General features: G+C 53.0%; 1 protein-coding gene across 3 annotated transcripts in view; it reads right to left on the bottom strand.

Annotated features, from left to right (window-relative positions):
- The window catches only part of BCL11A (BCL11 transcription factor A), a gene marked incomplete at both ends in the record, with an annotated part of 58,765 nt that extends 46,930 nt beyond the window's left edge, over nucleotides 1-11,835 (bottom strand). For 2 of the 3 annotated variants that reach the window (XM_079532766.1, XM_079532765.1), the window contains 2 exons: nucleotides 6,489-6,818; nucleotides 11,781-11,835. In XM_079532766.1, the coding sequence (XP_079388892.1) occupies nucleotides 6,489-6,818; nucleotides 11,781-11,835 (385 nt within the window). Of the gene's footprint in view, nucleotides 1-6,488; nucleotides 6,819-10,742; nucleotides 11,092-11,780 lie in introns of those variants that run through there. The other variant, XM_079532764.1, reaches the window with a different exon arrangement.
- Between the last annotated feature and the right edge of the window lie 7,897 nt (nucleotides 11,836-19,732).

Raw genomic sequence — 19,732 nt, 5'->3', positions numbered from 1 at the left:
CAAAAGCAGGAGCACTCAGCCCCATCTTCTCCTGCTCCCAAAGACCAAACTTGGTGGCTGGCACGCACGCACACCCAGACACTCACACCACATCCAAAACACCCAGCTGCGATGGTGCAGCAGAGTAACACCACAGGCAAATTAATTGCTACAAATTTTCAGAGGGGGTGGTTTTATTTTTGCATTTCGTATTTTGCTGCCTACAACATCACCTACGCAAGCAATGAATTCCAAATTAAACTCCTCATTTTCTACTAAGGAGCAAAGCACTGTAAGGTCTGTTTATTTAACAAAGGTATTAGTTGTAGTAATAATAATAGCAATAATATCCACAACAACAATAACAACACCACTGAAGGCACGATTCTTCTCTAAGCCTTTGTTGTTCCGCAGTAATTCCATTGTCTGGTTAGGCAGAGGTTTCCTATCTGCACTGGGATCATGCTGTAGGTGTAATTGCCCTGCACTCACACACAGCACAGCACAGGGAGGACACGGGCAGAATGGCCCCGTTGCTGCCGGACCCACAGCCCCAGGCAGCCCTTCGCCCTGCGCCCGCTGAGCGCAACAGCGGGGCCAGCTCCAGGAACCCCGGCAGCGCCTACCTGGAGCGCGGCTCCTCCTTGACAGCTATTGCACAGACTCGTTTCCTTGGGGGTTTTGCAGCTGTCAGGCTTCGCTTCTTTCTCTCTCGGGTCTTGGTGTCTGAGCTATTTGCTGTGAAACGCAGCAATGGAGGCTCAGGCTGACTCCACCGGACACCGTCTGACGCGGGCCGGCAGTGTCGGTCAGTGGCAGCCTGGGTGCAATTCCAGCAGAGCCACAGCAGCCGGGCTGAGAGGTCTTGAGGGATAGGGCAGAGGAAACACTTTGGTGCCCTGTTTGCAAACTCAGAATTCAACAGCTTTCTGGCAGTCCGTTTCAAGCGCTTTGTTTTGGGAAGCGTTATGCGTTTTTCTTTGTGCATTTTGTGGGCTTCCTACAACTGCTCCTGACAGCTGTTGATTCAGCAAATAGAACGCATTACGAAAAGCCCTCCCAACAGCCGCAGTGGAACACACCGCTTGGCAGGGGCAGCTCCCAGACCCTGAGGACAGGGGCTGCAGCCACTGCAGCCTCGGGCCACACCTGCAGCAGAGACCACCCGTGTGTGGTGGCTGCATTCTTTGTTTCAGCTGGATCCTGATACAAAAAAGGACTGAAAAAGGAAACAAACGATTTCAAGTATAAGATGTTTGCTGATACTTGGGATAACAAAACTCCCCGGCAGGCTGACACCAGCATGCTTCAAATAACCATGCTCTGTGCCACGTTCTTCCTTTCCATTCCTTCCTCCCTCACTTACTAACTAATTTTGCAGAGGAAGAGCACCTCTACAAAATGAGGAAGGAAGGAAGGAAGCAGATACTTTCATTTTGCTTTAGATCAAAGCAAAACAAGAACGCAAACTGTGGCACATCCAGTATTTTTTCCACCGCTGTCATTCACACTAGACTCTCTAAGTTTTGTACAATTCCCTAGGCCAGCTGCACATTAAGCTTGCTGCGTGTGGCTTTATTATAGCACGGTGGCAAGAAAGCATTAATATTCCTGTGCTGCATCTGACAGGACATTTCCACGCACTCATCTGTGCTCGCACCTGAGAGCTGCCTTGAGGTGCTATGGCTGTGTTTGCATCTCTAACATAGAGAAACACCAGCACCCTGCTGGGATGGGGCCATCCTTGCTGCACTGCACCCCACACAGCCCCCGGCTCCATGCTGTGCCCTCTCCAAGCCCCCCTGGTGCAAATTCCAAGGGTTGGGAGACACGGTCAGTGCGTCTCTCCAGCAGAGCTGATAAGCAAAGTGACCCAGCGCCATGCACTGACACTGCTGGGAAGCACCAGAGGACAATTTAGGGTTTGGGCTCTGTGCCACTCGATTTGGCCTGCACTGGCCGGTGCCCTTTGATGCCAATGCCACACACCTTCACTTGGGATCGGGACTCCATGCTGGGTGGAAATTCATTAGGAAATAGGAAAACCCAGCCTAAATACGGTGGTCATTTGTGGGTATATTAATGAGCCTGCTGCTTGTTAAAGGATGCAGTAAGTCACAATAGGACATGTGCTGATATCAGCCATGATAGGCCCAAACCTGCTGCACTTACTGCTACTGGGATGCAGACCAGGCCCAGCAGGCTTCTAGGGTCAAGATAACAAACCAGCCAGTTGTGGGGCCACGCTACCTGTACAAATGCAAGTCTTGATTCACTAAATCCTACTGAGCTTAGCACACTTGATGAAATCCAGCAAAGTCTCGGCAATGGCCGCACAAAGCCAAGATCTGCCGAGCAGCTCCAAGGGGTGAGATACAGCAGTGCTACTCAGCCAGCGGGTCCTGCACTTGGAATGGCACCATGCCAGTTCAGCTCAGTGCTAAATGGCATTTACTGCAGGGCTGCTGCTCTGGATACAAAAACGGGCTGAAGCTGGGAGGAAATTCTGTCAAAAAAATTGTCTGTAATGAGGATCCATGCAGGCAAACAACCGGAGTCTGAGCTCCCATTGCCCGACACTGCATCTCAAACATCCTTAATTGTCTTCATTGTTTGAATTAAATAAAAAACAAGCGTGTGTGCCGAGGGTTGTACATACCAAACTGTGTGCATGCCCTTACTTTAAGTGAGGCATTACAAAAATATGGAGATGTCTCAGAAAGTCTTTCTCTTACCGTACTAATTAGAAAGTGGTTAATTGAGCCCTCCTCAGCTCCCTGCCTCGTTTTCCAGCAGCACTGCTCAGACCAGCTCCATGGGACCGAACCTGCTCCAGCTCCCAGCTCCCAGCACATGATGTCAGTGCATCCCCTACCACCCGCAGGCTGCCTTTGTGGCCATGAGCGCTCTGGCCACAGACACATTTCAGCCTATGGGGAGCTTCACAATTATATATCACATGTAACAAGAGGAAGAATGCAGAACGTATTTCTGATCCTCAAAACAAGAAGATCTGACTGACGGGGAACAAAATAAAAAAGAGAGATAGAAGGTATTAACACTTCTGCCACTTCCCTGGAACAATCATGCTGAAGCAAAGGAAAACTTTTTACCCTGCCTCGTTCGAGTGAACTCGTATTTGTTTTTCCAATAAAGAGTCATCTTTACATTAGCCGTCCAAAACAGCGAGGATAGGAAAACAAACACAAGCTTTACATTGTACAAAGGACAATGTTGGCATCACATGCTTGTGTCTTCAAAAAGCGTTATTTCCAGGAGGCACTGGGGAAGGCCAACAAACCACAGGCACTTCTCCAGCCCTGCACGAGCAGTGTTCCAACAACTTGATCCCCATATTTTTTACATTTTTCCCCAGAAGTAAATTTCACAGCCATACAAGCCACTACATTTAATTAAGCTTTCAAAAGTCTTCTGACAATGCCAACAATTGAAAGACACTTCTGCAGCTCAATCATGCAATCATTGTGACACTTCTATTTACAATTTGTCTTAGAAAGAGTTTCTCTGACATTGTACTTTAACAAAACAGCCAAGCTGCCAGTTCACAACCTTTCTCTGCCTTATTTATTACCAACAGGGCTCGCACACAGGGCTGGTTCCAGCAACAAGCCCCTGGTAGCACCCGTGTGGTTTTTCCTTTGGGGAGCTGCACAGGCTGATCTGACTGCTTTTCATTCAGAGAAAGCAGAGTGAATTTCACTCTGAAATGCTTCCACTTTCATTTTTTCCCCCATGAATGTAATTCAAGTTTTTATCTTATTGCCCAGATGCAACGCTAAATGTTCTGCTCAGATCTCAATGATTTTTCACTCAGAACAAAATAAAATAATAAGGAATTGCAATTTACAACACACAGAATTCTAATGGCAGCTACGAATAACAATCCAAAAAAATTTCCTTGGCGTAATGACTTGACACAGACATGATCTCCTGAGAACAGCAATAATCAGATGCACTTGATTCAGAATTCAGTACCAAATTATGTCCGCTTTCCCTTTGATTATGAGAGGGATTTCTTACATTGTTTTTCCCCATTATTATATTTGAATCCAACAAGGCGCTCAAGAATAAAGGATGCCAGCACTGCACAGTGACCTCCCTCTTCCCCACGCAGCCACTTGGCACTCCCCAGCACCGGCCACGGCCAGAGGGGCTCTGACAAGACTGGCAGCACTGTGGGTCCCTGCTCGCCCCAAACAGCCTTCCTTAATTCCCCCAGATTTATACACCCAACCAGCAGAACGCTACAACCTGACACGGGTGGACGATAAATATTTCTTCAGCCTTTTCAATAAGTGAACAGCGATTTTACATTCACTGATCTCTAGATACTTCAGTTAATATTTCCCCCTATTGTAAAATACGAGACCAGATCGCTAAACCCCGGCCGCAGCACTCACTGCAAATCACAGCCTGCTGCTATCTGGTGCTGAGTGTTTGACATACATATTGATGAAAGCTGCCTCGTTGGACTCACACAACAGATCCTATTAATTCCCAGTTAAATTTATGGCATTTCAGCTACAGCGCCAGATCAGCATTGCTCCCAATTTTACATCACATCAAAGCATCACTCGCCCGCCTGCAGCCAGGTACGCACACGTGTGCATTGCCCACTGCTGCACAGAGTATTTGAGGTGCTCAGGGCGCTAAGGCTGCATGGATGCACGGGGTCCACAGCGTGCACAGGGTGTGCAGGCTGACTGGAGTGCTGTTATCACTCCATCCTCGGAAGCAAGAGGCCTGCAATGCATCCATGCCAGTTGGAGCAGCCATCGTTCTGAGTTCAGTGTCCCAAAACGTGCTCCTGCAGATGATCTGCTCCTTAACTATTCCTCACTCAAGGCAACTTGCTGAATACAGCAGCTGCTGGCTGCAGACCCACAGACAGAGCACACCCCGCACCCACAGCCCACCTCCAGCACCTCTGTCCGAGGAACAACTGACTGGGAACACGTTTACATCGCTGCTAAATCACATCTTCTGGTCTCTCACCAGAGAGCATCAGCTCACTCAATTCCTGAATATTTTTTCAAAAGCAGTTTCCTACCTTTATTTTTTTAAAAAAACTTTTTTTTTCTTTTTAACCCATAAAGTCAGTATCTCCTGGTAGACAGAGAAAAGCAGATACAAAGCTAGAAAGTACCCAAGGTTCGCTGCAGGGACTCCACAGCCCAAAGCCCATGGCTATCCCAGCCCTGAGCTTGCATCTCGCTGCTGACCTCAGGCACTGCTGCCGGGCATCGTCAGCACACGTGTCCCACACCAGGTGGGCTCTGGCCACATCCCCAGAGCCAGGTCTTGTGCCGAGGAGTTCCCCAGCATGCCCAAAGCCCAGCTCACAGCCTGAACTGCTATTTGGAACCACAGAGAACTGCTCCTAATTCCTTCCTGACAGATACTGCATTCTGTCTTTGAAGCAGAGCGGCTCAATATGTAAATACAGAGTTACATCACACCGCCGTTCCTCCATATTTGGTGATTTAGTATGGCTCCAGCTCTAGGAAGACCACAAATCCCTTCCACCAGGCTCCCACACAATTAATCACAGCCTCCTGTTGTGTTCATTTGCTGCATGTCACAGTCAGCACATGGAAATGGGCACTGCCCTGTGCCACTCCGGGAAAAGCCCCCCAACATCCATCTCTGGCAAAATGAGGATACGGAATTTTTTTAACCTCATTTACAAAACACTGGCACAGCAAATGGCTCTCCGTTTAAAAAAAAAAAAAAAAAAAAAAAAAAAAAAAAAAAAAAAAAGCTAAGAAAAGGAATTATTTACCCTTTTTTTAAAGCGCACTTCATGCCGATTGTTGCACAAAGCAGAACTCGGCCTCGGACATTTGTACGGATGACATGTGGTTGTGTAAATCACAAACAAAATCAAGATACATCTGTCAAAACCACCATCAGAGACAAGAGTGAGCGCGGAGAGGCATTTATCATTTGGCTGAGGAGGCAGGCTGCAGAGAGCGGCCTTTCCTGTCAAACCAACCTTTTGAAATTTCCAACATGCCCTTAAACTTTTCGAATAAGCATGTCTGTGCGCTTCAGCAACTGCCCTCTCTACTCTGGCCTGGCCAGTCGAAAATGGCATCTTAAAGTCAAGGTCGGTGGTGTCACTTTGCCATGGGGCTGTGTTTAATTACAGTCCATACGCTGACAGCCAATATGGAACCTAGGCTGGCTGATGCTCACTTAACTCCTTCACTGCCAGCTCTACCCACGGCTCAGCAGCTCCTTCCCCGCACACGCACAGCGCCGGACCTCCTCCTGCAGCGCGACGGCGGCTGCAGCACGGCTCGATGTGAGCACAGCTGCACACAGCGCTGCCAGACACGCCGAGCTGCCTGACATGCCTGCTGCTCTGCCTCTGCGCAGCCACCAGGAGCACAGCAAGGCACAAGACTCCACTGCGTGCGACCACAGACAGACACGCAACTGAAACAGAAATAAGCTTGCGAACACTTCTCCTCATTTTAATTTACCTGCTATGTGTTCCTGTTTTGGGCAAATTCCTCTCGATGACGTTGACAAACAATCATCATCCTCTGGCGTAACTTGGATGCCAACCTCCACGGGATTGGATGCTTTTTTCAGCTCGCTTGGTGAGGGTGAGGGTGGCTTATCCACAGCCTTCTCTAAGCAGAGACTGCCATTGCATTGTTTCCGTTTGTGCTCAATAAAAATAAGAATGTCCCCCAACGGGAAGTTCATCTGACACTGGCCACAGGTGAGGAGGTCATGGTCCCCTTCTGGAGCTCCCAACGTGCTATGGTCAGGTTCATCATCGGTGAGAATGGCTTCAAGAGGTTCAGCTGCGTTTGGAGAAACAAAAGGAGACACGTTAGAACTCTGGTAATGAGCACTGGGCACGGGGGCACGCGGGAAGCTCCCAGCCCTGAGCATTGCTGTGTGGCCCCCCCAGCAAAGAGGTGCCCCTCAACCATCGCCACTGCAACAGGAACCGAATTTATTGGTGACCGGGAACACGCTGTGCAGGAGCAGCCACAGCCTACACAGCCCTGCCACGGTATCTGCTCTCGTGGATGAGGACAAATTTCCGACTCTATTTAACGACTTACTGGTAAAATCAAACGAACAGTCTTTGAGAATGTGCTGCAAAGCTGCGGTGGTGCTAGGAAAACAAGTGAATGCTGTGCTTTATCTCCAGATGTATTATTTATGTACATGAATTCAAGGCTGAAAGCACTGCACACGCTCACACACACACAGAGGTGTATTTCCCCGAGCCAGACCCACTTTGTAAAATTTTTGCTCATGAAATATTTTGCTCATGACACGTGTGCACATGCAGAGGAAAGGTTCCAACACACACCCTGTGTGTGCAACATGCGGGCAGCACAAGCACTGCGAGCAGCAGCAGAGGGAAGGCAGGGAGACGGGGCTCTCCCCATGCAGGTGTGCCGCTGCCCACGTTGGTGGCTCACAATTTGCACACTGAAAAAAGCAGCAGCCGCTCGCGGAGAGGGAGGAAGGAGAAAAGAAAGAAAGAAAGAAAGAAAGAAATAGCAGAGAAGCAACTGATAAAAATCAAGTGCAGTCAGAATTCCTGCAGGGTGGGAGGAGGAACCTCTTGCTATCTGGCTGCTCCTCGGGGTTCAAATAAATTCCAAATTCACCAACAATTCCACCCAGAGATACCAACTAAACAGGATACGGTACAGCACTTAAGGACATGAGGCAATTAGTCATTTTTCCTTTTTCATCCTGAAATAAAGACATGCCTAAATTCTCTGCAATGTGTTAGTACCAGCGGCCTTTCACCATACACCAGCCAGCATGGCCAAGCAAATGCCACAGTTCTGAACAGCAGAGAGGAGTGCTCTCTCTGAGATCAAAATACCTCAGCAACCGTTGTCAAAGTTGACAAATTTTCTGAATGAGCTCCAAAAGGCTTCATTACGAGGCTATTTCTGTTCACATAATCATCAGAGGATGCTCTAACAAGGTAGAGTCGTCTTTCTTTTCTCTTTGCCTGTTTTTTTTGGTTTTTTTTTCCCTGAGTTTGCATGACAATACCTCAGCACTGCGTGTACAGCCCCCACCGGGGTAGGCTTGCCGGAACAAAATACAGCAGCACAGTGCTATTCCCCTGCCTGTGCAGCACCGCACGTGCTAATGGCAACGGCAGAAAGGAGAGGGTGCTGCAGGCACAGAGCACCGCCACTCACTGCCAGGTAACATGGGCAAGACGGAATGCAACTCCTAAACAGTTAATGGGTCTGACCTTCTTTAGCTAGCTGCCAATTTCACGTTTAATGAACTTAAAGCCACAGAGAATCAAAAAATAGATTTTAATTTGGCTGCATGATATTGGAACTGATTTTGATAAAGTGCAAAAATCGTGTGAACTCAGGTCAAATTTATTTCAGCCCTGACTAGGCTGAATACTGGGGAGGAAGATCTGGAGTAGCTCCCAGTTGTGCTGCATGAAATCATATCGAGAGAGCAGGCTGCCACCCATACCTCGGCTCCAAGTAGGGCACAGGGATGCAGCCCAGCAGCTCTTGCCTCTGGTACCACTTCTCATTTAACAGAAGGTCAACCACGGGAGGATGAAGGTTACGTTCAGACTGACAAAAGCAATGTCTCAATCACCTGCTTTCCTTCCCCATGCGCAGAGCAAGCGGCTGCATTCCTGGCACCCGAGGGCAGCGGGATGGGCTGCAGGATTGCTGCGTGCCATTTTTCTCCCCAGCCATCCCTCGTCTTCGGACAGAGGGAGCAAAGCAGCGCAGGACTAATTCCTCCTGTAGCTCGCTGCACACAGCAGACAAAGGTATTGGGGCCGAGCTGTAAATCCAACTTCTACCTCACCAACTGGACAGCGAAACACACAAAATAAACAGCGTTCCCTCCGCAGCTCGCTCAGCAAGGAGCTCTGCACAGTCATTCCTCAATTACAAGGTTTTCCCTCGGCCTGATTTATTTCTGACGCCGTCAGTGTTATTTAGCAGGGGAAGGGAACATTGTGCTGAGACACCAGACAGTTGAAAGTAGTGCTAAACAACAATAGACTTTGCTAAAGTCTGCTCTGCCGGGGCTGATTTACAATCAAACCCAGGAAATGAAGTGGTAATTCAGAGGTTGCTGATTACACCTCCACATTTCACCTAATTAATTTTATAGGAGGCAAAGTTCTTGAAAATAACAAGATGATCAAATGTACAGATATAAAACCTGTAACCTCAACATTTTCTATGCTCTTAATGTAAATTATTGCTAATTAACGAGAATTATATAGTAATGTATGAAATACGGCTGGCACCGCACTCCTCGCACAACACTCAGCTCCAATGGAAGCAGAGCCAGCAGAACACGGCTGTATTCTTACTGCTGTCTCAAAAAAAAAAAAAAAAAAAAAGGAAAACAACAACAACAACAAACAACAAAACGGATCTCCAAAGAAAGCTGAATACACAATTCACCTGGTGTACCCCTGAGCTGCCGGATGCGTCCTTTAATTTTTGTGCGGGCTGAATTCCCTGCCTAGGCACCTAATCACTCGTCCCTGTTTTTAATGCAAATTGCTCTGCCATGAACATATCTCTCCGCTCCTCCTCGCCCTCCTGCTCCCTCCTTCTTCCCCGTCCCCAGGCACCACAATCTCCCCCCGCCGGCTGCGGGGACCCGCGCGGATTTTCCCCTGCACGAGAAAAGCGAGAAGGGGAGCGGTGCGCAAAGGGACCGAGGCCGGTCCGGTTCGGCCCGCCTCGGCCCGGCTCAGGAGCGCAGAAAGGAGAGCTTAAGGGGTGGGGAGGGAAAGGTGGTCGCCTCGTGCCAACTTTGCTCCAACTGCGGCCGGAGCTCGTGGCCCAAAGCGGGGGCGAGGCGCGGCGGCACCGGGCGGCCCGGGGGGAGGGGAGAAGAGGGGGGCCAAACTCCGAGCAAAAGTTGCCATCCACCCCCACCAAAAAAAAAAATATATTTTTAAAAAAAGAGTCCGCCTGGCCGGGGGGCGCGGGGGCTGCGAGGACTCCGGGCCGGGGGCGGCTGCGGCGGCCGCGCTGCTGGCAGCGGCCGAAAGGAAGAACAAAGGCGAGGGGAGAGGGGCCGGCAGGGAAAGGAAGGGAGAGGAAGGGAAGGGGCCGGCGGCGCGCCCTCCCCCCCCCCGCCTGGGCCGCGCCGCGGGCGCAGAGGACCGGCCAGGTTCAAGTCCGCCGCCGGCGGGGTTTTTGATGTCGGTGTGCCTCCTAGCGACCGCCCGGCACATCCCGCCCGGCGCATCCCGCCTGCCCGGCTCCTCGGTCCCGCTCCTCCGGTCCCGCTCCCGCCCCCGGCCCGGCCCGGGGCCGCACACGTGCGGAGCTCCGCGGCCGCGCGGTTACGCGCCCGGCTACGCGTCCTTCCGCTGCCCGGCCCGCGCGGAACGGGGCGGCCCCTCCGGGACGGCGGCGTGGGCCAGCCGGCGTCGCGGCCCCCGCCTCGGGAGAGGCGTCCCCAGGAGCGAGAGCCGAGCGCCGGCGTAGTGCCGAGGCAGTGCATGCGGGAACGTGCGGAGAGCGGTGGGAGGGAGCGAGGGAAGGAAGACGGCCCGGAAAGTTCTGCAAAGCGTGAGCGGGGACTGAACGCGTCGCGCCGGGTCCTGTGCCGGCCCTGGGAAGGAGCAGGGAACACTCGCTGGGAATAATGGGAAAAAAAAAGATGGGAAGAAATAAAAGGGAAAAAAATAAACAGCCACGAGTAGCGGTATATCGTTTCCCTTTCTGCACGCTCACCCGAGAAAAGGGGGATTTTCTGTCCCTTCCTCCCCCTCGCCCCGCATCTTTCTGCAACCCGAGGTGCCCTTTGTTGTGCGTTGAGCGGTCCGCTCTCCGTGTCCCGCCCGGAGCGCGGTGCCGCTAGCGGGGAGCGGCGGTTCTGCGGCGAGCGGCGCTCCGGGACCGGGCTGTGTCTTCTCTCTCCCAGGGAGAGCACGTTGGGTTTAGGGCTTAAACGCGGGCGCGGGGCTCCCGGCTGTGCGAGTGTGCGAGCGCGAGTGCGTGTGTGGTGTGCGCTCAGCCCGGGCTCGCTCTTGTCTGTGTTTGTTGGCAGGAGGCTTCCCGCACACGCGGCGCTTGTAAACATTCAGACACGAGATTTTTCCCAATCAAAATCCACTTCCACTTTTTTTGAAAATCTTCCAAAAAATAGTAAGTGAGCGAGGCAGCGCGAGGCGAGGGCGAAGAGGGAATCCCTCTCGGCGCGCCACGGCCGCCCGCCCGGGGCCGCCCCCCGCCCCAGCCCGAGCCGAGCCTAGTCGGGGCTGGGGACGCAGAGGGCGCGGGGTGCGGGGGGAGGTGGGGCGGCGGGGCCCCCGGGGCGGCCGGAGCGGGTCCGGCCCGCACCCCGCGACGGAAACAAAAGACAGCCGGGCCCGAGCACCCGTACGCCCTCGCCCCCGGCCCCGCGGAGGGTGCGAAGGCGCGAGCGGCGGGGAGCGGCGGGCTGCGCTCGCCGGACTTTCTCCGCGCCTCTCTCGCTCCCGGCCGCCCGGCGCCCACCGCCGCCCCGGCCGCGCTGCCCCGCGCTTCGCCCGCGCGCCCCCGGTCGTGCTGCCCGCCCGCGCGGGGCGCTCTGCGGAGCGGGGCCGTGGCGCGGAGCGGCGGGACGAGGCGGGATGACCGGAGCGGCGCGGGATTGCGGGCGGCGGGAGTTCGATCTGCTCCGCTCGCTCGCTCCCTCTCACTTTTATTTCTTTTCTTCCCGCTCTCGCTCGAATAGAAAATTAAATCCGCGAAAGGGGAATTGAAGGAGTCGCTCCACAGCTTACTTACGCGAAAATTCCCGCTTGCTTAAGTGCTGGGGCTTGCCCTGCTTGCGGCGCGACATGGTGGGCTGGCGGCGGCGGAGCGCGCGGCTCACATCGGGAGCGCCGGGCTGCGGAGGAAGGAGGCTCCCGAGAAAATATCTTCATCAATGTCTTTTGACATCCAAAATAAATTAGAAATAATACAAAGATGGCGCAGGGAAGATGAATTGTGGGATAGCAGTCATGGCTTTTTTTTTTTGTGCGAGGAAAAAAAAGAGAGGGAGAGAGAGAGGGAGAGAGAGGGAAAGAGGGAAGAAGAGAGAGAGCGAGATGAAAAAAATGGCAAAAGCCCCCCTGAGCCGCAAGTTCAAGTGCGGACGTGACGTCCCCGCGAACTTGAACGTCAGGAGCCTGGATGGACAGAGACATACAAAACATGGGCAGGGCGAGCCGGGGAGAGGGGAGGAGGGAAGGCGAAGGCAACACCAATGGACACTCATCGGGGGCTGGACATGAAAAAGAGAGCAGGACAAGCCAATGGCCGAGGACCGCGGGGGGGAGCGGGGAGGGGGCGCGCCGGGCGCACGCCGCCGGAGGGCCCCGGGGCCAGGGCGGAGGGGGCCGGCCGGGCGCGAGCGGCCTCGGGGCGAGGGAGGAGGGGGCGGGGGGAGCGGTACCCGAGCCCGGGAGAAGGACTGGAGGAAGGGGAAAGGGGAAGGAAAGAGAGAGAAAGAAAGAAGGTAGCGGCAGCGCGCACACTCTCACACCCCCGCTGGAAAAGTAAATACATCTCTGAAGCCAGAGGCGGGGGGGGGGGGGGGGGGGGGGGCGCCGGGCAGGCTGCCCTCGGGAGGGGCGGGGGGTAGACCGAAGGAAGCCAGCCAAGAGCGGGGACCACCCAAAAGGAAGGGGGACCCATCCGGAGCCGGCGTCCCCACTCGGCCCCCTCCCCCCAACCTCCGCGCCGCGGAATCCCCTCCTCCCGGGAGCCGCGGCCTGGCCCCGAGGGACGGCGGCGGCGGCCCCGCGGAGAGCCGAGGGGCGGCGGGGGCCCGGCCCGGCCTGAGGCAAACTTCGGCGGGGAGCGGCGTGCCGGCAGCCGGCCGCCTGCCCCGGAGCGGGGGAGGAGGTGGCGGGGGAGGGGGGGGTGGCGGGAGGAGTTCCGCGAGCGGAGGAGCGGGAGGAGAAGGCGCGGGAGAAGAGGGAGCGGAGACCCCGTCGCCTACCCCTCCGAGCCCAGCCCGCGGCAGCGAGCGGCGGCGCGGGGCAGCGGCTGCAGCTGGGGGATGCGCAGCGCCGGCCACAACTTCCCCGCCGCCGGCACGGGCAGGGTTCAGGTTGCAGCGGGAACGGGCTTGGGAGCCGGGCGTGCCCGCACCGCCGGGCCGAGAGTACCCGCGTGCGGCACGGAGGAGAAGGCGGAGAACGGAGGTGGCGGCTCGGACGGAGCGCGGGAGCGGCGCGGGGACCTGTTGACCGAGCGAGGCGAGCCCGTGTCGGAGCGGGACCTCGAACCGCGGGCGGCCCGCCGCCGAGCCGAGCCGAGCCGGGAGCGGCGGGCGGTGAGGGGTTCGATCGGCGCGAGGCGGGGACGAGGCGCGGGGCCGGAGAGCTCCAGGTGCCACGGTCACGCTGCGCACAGGGCGGGCGGCCGTGTCCGTGCGGCCATGTGCTCCGTGCGGGGCGCGCATAAACAGGCGGGTGTGTGCGGCACAGGTACGTTCGTACGATTTGATTTGTATATAATGGAGCGTGCCAAGCTTCTCGAGGTAACTGCAGTGCAGAAGTAATGACTTTATTACCTCTGAAAAAACGTTCTGCAGTTCGCATTTAACAGTGCTCTGAATAATTACAAGTCATTACGCAACCGTGCGCTCTCCGAAGCCCACGTACGGTGGGATGCCTGGCCGGGGCCGGTTCTGATAAATAACAGGCAGCGTCCCATCGGTTCGCTGTAAAAGCTCCTAGCGAATTAATCACTTAGTTACACCTCAGCCTGCCGGCTCGCTGCACCGCGGCTGAGATTCCAGCGGTGACTGCCCCGGCCGTGAGACGTGAGACGTACTCGACAGCTGATTGTGCGGATGCTCTCGGGAACGGCTGCGAGCGAGTCCCGCCGGCAGCGTGCCCTCAGTGCCGGCACGGAGCAACAGCTCGGGCGAAGCGGAGCCGTACCTCAGCGGGGCGCTCCCCCCGGCCGGCCGGGCGCTGCTGTCGGCACTGATCACAATAACGCGCTCTGCCCGCCGCCCCCCGCGCCGCTCTGTCATGTGACGAGAGGGCGACAACAGACCGGGAAACGAGGCGTCGGGAGGCGTTCTTAGAGCGCCGTATCCACGGGCTTTATTAAAGCAGGTGGGTTTTTATTTTGCTGCGCTTTAGTGGAAGGAAGGAGGCTGTTTAACGAGCAGCCGTGGACACGAATAACTGTATTTACAAGCCCTGACGTGGCTTTTGCCAGGCGGTAAATCCTGAGCCGCGACCATTATTCGCCGTAGCCCGGGGCGCGCAGCCCGGTCCGTGCCCCATAACGATGCAGCGCGGCTCTCCCCGAGCCCTTCGGTGTACTCCGGTGTCAGCTCGCGGCCAGCAGTGTTTTGAATGGGGGACTTTTCTCGGCGCTTCCTGAGGTATGGTTCTGTCTCTGATCTCCGCCTTTAATGGCCGAGCCCTGGTTTATGCTTTATAACGTGTTGACAAGTTTTCTAACAGACTTTCTGAAATAACGCACATATATTCACGTCGGTTACAAACTCTACAGTATTTTTAGCGCCGAGTAGATCTATATCCTAATGCACTGAGAGGGAGTGTAAATCATGGAGGATTTCATAGCCCCTTCAGTAGTTTCTGTATGAAGTACGAGCAGCGTGGCCTCCAGACGTAACCTTTTAGAAAAAAAGACAGCTCTTTTATTTTATGGTGTAAAGTGCTTTTAGCTTCAGGGCTCTGAACGTGAACGCGGTCAACAAACAGCTCCTGCGAGGGGCTTAGCTGCGGTCCGGCCCCTGCGCTTGTTGCTGCGCGGCCGTCGGGCGGCTCACGGGGCCCCCTCCCCCCCCTCCGCTCCGCCTGGGCACAGCCGCGCACGCCTCGCCCCGGGGAGGGGTTGCGGGGCCCCCGGCGCGGCCGGAGAGGCAGCGGTGGCGGGGGTCCAGCGGCAGCGGCCCCCGGGAAAGGAGGAGCTGGGGGGGGCCGCAGGCGCTGCCCTTCCTACAGCATCCTCTGTACGCCGCCCGGGCACGTGGCGCGTGGTCAGTCCGCACTGTACCTACTGCATAAAGTGACGGCACTGCTCAGTCACGCTCATGGACGCAGCACTTAAACACAGCTAAAATTTTTCAAAGGCTGCTAGTTGTGGAAATGCGGCAGGCAAAAGGACGAGTGGGAACAAAGCTGGGCAAGCGCTAAAGTCAGCCCAGCAAAAGGGCTGCAGGACTGGCGCGCACTCACGCGTCACCTCCCTCTCAGCCACGGCCCTCCCCTGCCGTGCCATCCTGCCGCTGTGCCTCACCCCAGCCAGATCATCCACTCCTTGGTACGGACTCCTGGCTCCAGAGCTCCAGAGAAGTCTTGGGAAAATGTGCCTGATTGCCCTAGCCGTGTGCAGGCAAGCCCAGAGGTTGGCGCTGGAGCCTGAGCCATAGGGTTGTCACATTCACCTGGGAGTACAGCCTCAGGAAGAGGCTGCCCACATGCTGCAGCCCCTCAGCTGGCTCCCATCCTGCCCCTTGCAGACCAGAGCCCCAAGACACCTGCCGAGAATGTCTGTGTGCCTCCGGTGCCTCAGCCCTGGAAACAGCAGCATGGTCCTTCCTTCCAGCGGAGCCTGGAGGCTGCTCTATAAAGGGACTGCCTCAAATGGGGAAGTGTGGTCTGCCTCCCTCTCACAGACAGGCACATGGTCCCTGTGTGGCGCTGAGGCCCAGAGGTACAGAGGAGCGTGATGCAGCATGTGCTGCATGCTGCCATCCCTGTCTGTTTGCTGATTTAGCTGCAGACTTGGTAGCAGGTGAGTTCAGGAACTTAGGTGGGCAAATGTTCCCACTTCAGTGCTCCAACTGTCATTCATTCATGGCAGCGTTCTCACATGTCAGAATGGAACATTAGAACCAAACACAAATTCCAAAACAATGCCAGTCCTCCTGAGCCACGTGTTACATAACGGCCAGCATCACAGGCACCCTCCTCACCCAGTGATAGCCTCAATCAGGCAGAGGCACCATGGGTGGAACTCTTATCGCACCAAGCTGACTCCCGACGAATGAGCAGAGGACTCGCGTGTCCTAGAAATGGCGTGTGCATTGGTACTGCAGGGCGAGCAACGTGGGCACACTGCTGTCGGTTTTCTCCTTTTTTGTTGCTGTTTTTGTTTTGTTTTTTACTAAAGGCTCAAAATAAGCTCTGATCCTGCAAGCACTTACTAGCAAGCACTGCACACACAGCACCGAGTCTGTGCAGGATCACACACATATGGGCATCAGGTGACCAAAAGATTTTGTTACGGGCTGCTCTAGACTGGATCCAGAACAAGGTGCTGAACTTGAGGAGAGTTTTTCCAGAGGTTACAGCAAGGTGTGGGTTGTCAGCCTGCTCCTGCTTGCACAGCACTGGGCACAGTGGAGCCCTGAACCTTGACTGGGCGGTCTAGGGATGGCTGTAAAATGAATGGCACAAAGCACTCGGGATGTAGACTCATTTGCAAACCCCTCCTCTAAGTGTACACATCCTCGTGCTCATGGGTAGGCAGGCGGGGAGGCACTGGTTATAAAGGATGCCAGTAACAGCTCACTTTTAATCTCATGTTTCATTTTGGCCAAAGTCTGGTTTTAGTTTTCACTACTCCAGAAGTTATTTTACTATTAGTTATTTTGTATTTTATTTATGGTCTCCTATTTTTGTACGTAAGCATGTAACACGCCCCTGACAACTTGTATCCTAAGCTTCGAGCTGAGGCAATTTAAGCGTGGTGGGTTTAGAATCGATGTATGGTGTGAATCCATACGATCTTAATTATAGCAGTATAGCAGCCACGGTACGAGGGAAGTAGCAGGGCTTTCATTACTAAAGAGGCACAGTAGTTAAGGTCTGTCAGTGTTCCTGTTACAATCCCCATCTTGAAGAGGTTATAACTTGGGCTGTGTAAATTTGATTGAGCTGAAACTTGGGACTCAAACTGCCAGTCCAAATAGGGAATTACCTTATGAATAATTGGCTAACCCGCTGCTTGATTCAGAGGCCTTTATAAAATGATTTTAATGGGTTCTAATGTTTTTTTCTTTTACTGACATCTAGGGTATGAATGTGGTACTTCTAGCTCTTTTGAAGCTCCATATTGAACAGCACATATATAGGTACATGAATTAAAACTATACAGCAACACAAGAGTTCATGGGGCACGTGTCACTCTTACAGATCCATGTGTGGACATTTGCAGACCGAGACCATGTAGAAGAAGTGTGACAATCTATCTCAGAATATGTGAGATAAGCAGAATAGAAATGCCTCAGACAGAAGGGAGCTAAAGCACATCCATCGTGTCTGCTGTGTCCCTCAGTCCCATGGTGACCCGCTGTCAGACTTGCTCACACCACGCTGCTGGGAAAGGTGGGTGTTTCCTGATCCAACCGCCTGAAGCAGTTCTGGTGCACTACAGGAAAAAATATGTCATGGCATTGGTCACTTGGTTTTCCTTGTTAACAGTTTTTTGGGACTTAACATTTCTCGGGACATTTTCTTTCCCCAAAATGTGTGGAAGTGAGTCCCATGTGCACCTTAGCATCAGAACAGGCATCATCATGAGTGCACTTTGAAAGATATCAGCTGCTTGACTTCGAGCACTGGCCTTAAGTATGGCTTTGTGTACAAAGAATTTTACTTAAAAATACTCTCAGTGATACTTTCTGCTTGTTCCAAACCTCTGTGGCTCAGAGACACTTTTTATCACTTGAGATCACTCTAAGCCAGAGCATGCACATCTGGGGAAGAGTGCAAACTTGGAATTTTCTTTGACCCTAGCAGAAAATACTGGCAAGCTCAAGGCCAGCAAGATGAGCTACAGACCATGAACAGGTTGCTCTAGTGGAGCCAGACCCCAAAACATTTCTCTGCCAACCTTGTAAATGTTTGCAAAGCATGAACACTATCTTTTGAGATGCCGAGTCATCCGTTTACCTAAGCAGGTCATTCTTTGAGCTTATGTTATTGACCCAAGTGACTTTCTAATTGGTTTTCTGACTTTAGCTGCTAGGATTGGGGAGATCCCTAGCTAGCCCAAAGCCAGGAATTATGGCCAGCTCAAGCCACAGGCAGGCAGGCATAACCTGGTGGCCCAGCAGACATTGAGCTCAGGGAGGATGAGCATGCTGCATGGGTGAAAAAGGGTGAGACAAGCAGCCAGCAAACTCCTGGTAAGGCTCAAGACAAGAGGAAGCTGAGTCTGGCTCTTTGCAGCTGTGCTGTGGGGCTTGACCTGCAGCTTTAAGAAAGGACAGCAGTCACCAGTGCCTGGCATCAAGGCATGCCAGCAAGAAATTTGTTTCCTGGTTCCAGTTCGCTGCAGCTGGAGTTATTTCCCTGCTATCTGACAGGCACTGGTGCCAGCAGCCACTGTTCTGTATGTATGTGTGTATCACTCCCACAAGTGAGCAGGAGTGCACCCCAAAGTTTAAAAGCAGTGGCACACAGTCACTGCAAACTGTCTGCCAACTGGCAAGATGGGAAGAGCTGGTCTGCTCCTGGCCAAATGACACACGTGGGGCAGCACCAGTCTTTTCAAACTGTAGTTGTTTAAGATCAGCCTTCCTTCAGGATCATCACGATAAGCTTTTCATGCTTCCCTGAAAGACCAAGGGGTGGTGAGAGCTTGGGCTAACAGGAAATTCAGAAAGCTCCACTCTAGGTGCAGCAGGAAGGAGGATGGAATTGCAAACATTTTGTCTTGGAAAATAAATCCAACTACACTTCCATCAAATTAAATAAGAATTCCAGGATAACAAAACTAATTCATGACCAAGTCACCCAATACAAGTGTCAGTGATTAAAAAAAAAAAAGAAAGAAAAAAAAAAAAATTCCGTTGAGGAATTAGTTTTGCTACAGGAGATGTGGAAAGATTCAGTCCGTTTGCACACTCCCCAGCACATCTGGCTTGAGTGACAGCAGGGATGCAGAGTACAGTGGAAAGGATTCTCTCCTCTAACGCTGCTCAGTGCATCCCATGCCTGAGGAATCTGCTTGGACTTGGGCACCGAAAAACCCGTAAGCATATCTGACACATCAGCTGTACTCCGAGTCTGCAGTAAGCATGAGGCCAAGTATTCTGTTAAGATGGTGTCTTTTGGAAATAAACTCTATTAGGTAGGTTTTTAGTTACTAACAATGCATTTAGCTGAAATTTCACATCATCATTCTCGATATTAATTTTGTGTTACTGTTGTAGATTACATTTAATTTTATCCTTTAGGTTCAGCAAAGAAGAAATACACGTGCTGTCTAGAACATGGGGCCATTTGTGTGAGGCTCCATCTAGATGGAAAACAAAGAACTGTTGAGATAGCAGAGATCTTCTGCATTTAAAAACAAGAACGGCTTTGCTGTGGGGTTTTTTCTTTGCCATATTCATCCTGCGCAACTCCGTGTGCAAAATTTCGACTTAATTGAAATATTTTAATGCAACTCTCTGTAGTTAAATTGATATAGTGTTATACAGCCCAAAGCTGCACAGAAAGATGCCGTGCTGAGGCATAGCGAGAGTGATGGTGAATAAAGCATGATACAAGCACAATTCTTTCAGCAGTTTGGATACTTTTGCCACCATTTGTTATTGTCAGCACATATAATTTTTACAGTACGGTATGAATTCTGACTGCAGCGAGAAGAATGCCTTCCACTGCCAGTATGAATAAGATTTCACTCAATTAGAATAACGTGCAAGCGTATCGTATAGTATTAGCACAGAAAGCTGATGTGCATTAAGTCTG

This window comes from Tetrao urogallus (genome assembly GCF_951394365.1).
Source record: "Tetrao urogallus genome assembly, chromosome: 2".
Classification (NCBI taxonomy): Eukaryota; Metazoa; Chordata; class Aves; order Galliformes; family Phasianidae; genus Tetrao; species Tetrao urogallus.
Note: the sequence above shows the minus strand (reverse complement) of the source record. Positions and strands in the feature narration are given on the sequence as shown.